Source organism: Haliotis rufescens, unplaced genomic scaffold (assembly GCF_023055435.1).
Source record: "Haliotis rufescens isolate VD_foot unplaced genomic scaffold, xgHalRufe1.0.p SCAF_23, whole genome shotgun sequence".
Lineage (NCBI taxonomy): Eukaryota > Metazoa > Mollusca > Gastropoda > Lepetellida > Haliotidae > Haliotis > Haliotis rufescens.
Window position 1 is genome coordinate 7,560,785 of NW_025963924.1, and position 3,926 is coordinate 7,564,710.

The 3,926-nt window shown below is 39.0% G+C and overlaps 1 protein-coding gene across 1 annotated transcript; it reads right to left on the minus strand.

Moving 5' to 3' along the window:
* Positions 1-1,611: 1,611 nt before the first annotated feature.
* Positions 1,612-3,658, minus strand: LOC124146497. Its single transcript, XM_048401606.1, has 5 exons — positions 3,632-3,658; positions 2,973-3,124; positions 2,124-2,243; positions 1,874-1,939; positions 1,612-1,722 (listed from the first exon to the last, which is right to left on the minus strand). Exons 2-4 carry the CDS (start codon positions 3,109-3,111, stop codon positions 1,881-1,883), a joined length of 318 nt encoding a protein of 105 aa, XP_048257563.1. The 5' UTR covers positions 3,112-3,124; positions 3,632-3,658; the 3' UTR covers positions 1,612-1,722; positions 1,874-1,880.
* Positions 3,659-3,926: the final 268 nt, after the last annotated feature.

Sequence of the window (3,926 nt, forward strand, 5' to 3'; positions counted from 1 at the left end):
CATATATACTCATGATAAGCAATTATTTTCGTTCCTAATTCGAATGAGCACATTCTGAGGCTAAATCTGCAAAAGGACAGACAAAATATTTCTTTGTACAATGCAAACGATACAAACGTAGCGGTTGATAATAGAGACAATGATTGAATAATCTGCAATATATCATTTGTTCTCGTTCAATCTATTGTACATATTGAAGAGATTGTAAAGTTTCAAGGAGTACTAAAATGTTGTGGTATTATGAATGTATTTAGAATATGAATAGCGAAAAACAGTCACCATATGGGATGTACATGTATAACTTGTCTTCCAACACCACGCTTGTGCCGAGGCCCGTGGTCATAAAACTAATCGGTCCCATAAAAGGAGCAAATAGTTTCGCCAAGTACATGCTATGGTTCACTCACAATTGTCAGACGACCTAATCATCAGACACACCAGTCAAGTGTGACCAGTGTACCTGCCTGGTTTTACCTCCTAATTACTGAGCTGCCCAATACTGTCATACTGTGGGCAGAGTAAGCTCCCTAACTCGTTGAGTGGTACAGATAAACCAGATTATGATTGTGTTTGTAAGTTGCGTTTAATCTGTGTCGGGTTGCAGTTGTTTTATTAGTCAAGACCAGGGGTAGTTTTTTCAATGAAACCTTTTAGCCGTTGAGTTTGTTTTGCATTCAAGATCCGGGGTAGAACAGATCTTCAACAACCCATTCTTGGCGTAAAAGGGTGACAGCGCTTGTCGTAAGAGGCGACTGCCGGGATCGGGTGGTCGGGTTCGCTGACTTGGTTGATGCATGTCATCGTATACCAATTGCGTGGATTGATGCACATGATGTCAATCACTGGATTGTCTGGTCCAGACTCGATTATTTACAGACCGCCGTCTGTGTGTGTGTGTGTGTGTGTGTGTGTGTGTGTGTGTGTGTGTGGATGTTAGGAATGTATAACTATATGTCGTCATGATATGGCTGAAATAGTGTATTGTCGATGTGACGTTAACATTGAACTATCTCACTCACTCGCTTAACATAACGACCCGTGAAGATCCGGGATAGAATAGGTCTTCAGCAAACCATAAGGCGACCATGCATGTCGTAAGAAGCGACTAACGGGATCGGGTGTTTATTCTCGCTGACTTGGTTGATGCATGTCATCGAATACCAATTGCGTGGAATTATTTTCATGATATTAATCACTGGATTGTCTGGTCCATACTCGATTATTTACAGACCGCCGTCATATAGCTGGAATATTGCTGAGTGCGGCGTTTAACAACAAACAAACACTTAAACATCATATACCTTTCTCATCTAATGATGATATTATTTGAAAAAATATATTTTTAAACTGCAAAAGATGTCAGTGTAGAACAACGTGAACATACATATGCTCATGTCATATCTCCTTTTGAGGAACTACCTTTGCTGGTATACTTGATATAATATACATTTTGCTGATTATGTTGTTGTACGATTGCAGATCAATATTATGTTGAACGAGATGGTGGCAGTGAACACATTAAAAATCAGATACAAGCATTACATATTGGATCACCTGCTGTCTGAAATGACACCTGTAAAGACGTCTTTAATGAGCAAGACACAACAAAGGTGATTGTTATAATTATTTATTGAAACTATTGACTTGTGGGAACACTATTCAGGAATACATCCTCGAAATCGCCTTCAAAGTGCGATGCCAGTGTCTCTTCAATAGAGTGATCTACAAAAGAAATACATCAAATCATATGATCTTGGCATATTTGACATGAAATTATTGCTGAAGCATACATTTTCAGATACAGTTATGTTGAACGGATGACGGTTTCTACTGTATAAAACGGATCATTGCAGTAAGATTTGCTCCACCTTACATTTGACTCACTGCTCCAAGTTGTTGATGCTCCTTGCGAACTCTTCCAAACTCACGCTTGAGTCTCCTAAATGGAGAAAGGTTGTTGCAGTCAGTCAGAATAAATGTTCAGGAGTCAGATTTATTCGGGAAAAGAACCCACATTACCCATGAGAGTAAAAAAAATACAAACATTTGACAAATAATTACATTATTTTAAAAGTAATAAACATTTCATTTGTATTAATGAAGTTGAAGGCAAAAGCTCTTACCATTTTCATCTGAGAACGAAAGGAGCTCCATGGCCGATCGTCTGTCCATCAGCGTCTCAGCTTCGGATAGGTCAATTGTGCCGTCCATGTTTGTATCAAGGTTATCCACATTACGTTTGCCTTGAAAGAAAATAGTCATTTTTGGAAAGATACAAAATGAAAGAACACGAATGCATTTTCGGTTAAGGAATATGAGATAGTGGTCACTTTTAATCAGGCTATGAGTATTGATATCAAATGAACATATTTATATACATATAAGGTAACATTCCAAAACATATACTCTTTTCCATTTCAAATCGTCATCGTATGTAGCTCTTCGGCTGGCTGACTAAGATTTACATCAAAACAAATAGCGAACAACATTCTGTCTCATTCTGTAGTGCTTAATGACATGGTCACATTTTCATTATGTCCGTTTTCTAGAATAGACTATTCCATGTAATATTTTCATACATTCAAAAACAATGTTTGGTTATTTCTGTGTCCGTTTTTTCAGCAATATTCCAGGTAAAATAACAGTGGTCCTTAAATAATTGGGTGTGGCACAGACAATCCAGTGACTTATATCATGAGCATCGGTCTACGCAACTGCATGATTATAGAAAGCATCTTGTCGGTTACAATTTTTAAACTGAAAGCAGAGTTGGCTTTCGAAGCATTTCATTTATTACTTCCATTTGAACCTGATGTAAAAGAGGGAGGTTAATGTACTTGATACATCACCGATTATGTACTACTACAGCCGCTCATTGTTCTATAACTTAAACCGTAACTCCATTACAGTTTGGGAAAATAGAAGATACTGTATGTCAGGCACTTAATGAAGTACTCTTTGGCTTCGCTCACCCAACAACAGCTTGGCTCCAGTCAATGCTAGTCTGCCAACTGTGCGCCATCTAACGAACCGTCGTCTCCGTCGTCCCCAGGCATCAGACTGAGGGATTGAGACTATGGCCACAAGCAGGAGGACAAGGAACAAACGCATCTTGGGATGTATTCTGTAGTGAAAATAAATTGTTTTAGCGTGTGAGCGAGTTGGGTTTAACGCAGCCATTAACAGTTATATCACGGCGTGTCAGCTTAATATGGGAGGGAAGGCCGAAGTGATGCAGGTTTTAGACGTTTACCACTTCGGCGAAACCCACGAGCACGGGTATGGAGCTTACAAACTTAGAAACATAATCGGGGTGAACCGGGATTCGAACCCACAATCTGGCGTGCCCAAGGAACGCAACTCAGCACAGCGAATTGCGGCGCCTTAAGCGACTGGGCCCCCCGTGCCCCACTGAATTGTTTTAAGAAGCCGCATTCTCAAGTGGGTGTGATTATTGTTGCTGATTGCCTTATGAAGCGCTGATTACTTAAGATGTAATGGATTTGACGACTTACTATCATTACAAACAATTAAATCCTCAGTTAAATCCACATTTTGTAACCAATGCCAACTGAAATGAAAAAGTTACATGTAAACTAATCAGACAGATAGTGCATAAAGTATTACTCACCAGAAGGACACGAGACAGGTCACAGTTGTTATGAATGTCGTGTCCCTGGTATTTATACATTCTTTCCGTTCATCAACCCGTGAAGTGAATCTGTTGCCAAAATATGTTAAGTGCCTGTTTGACAGAAACGTGTAAATGTAAATATGAAAAGAGATAAGTATCTACTTAGTCCACACCTCCTAATTGTCCTCTTTACGAGGGCTGTGTGTGAAGTGTATTTGTGTGTAATATTTATTTTAAAACATTTTGTTTGAGAATATTTAAAAGAAACTTATCACACCTCCATGTCAGAATA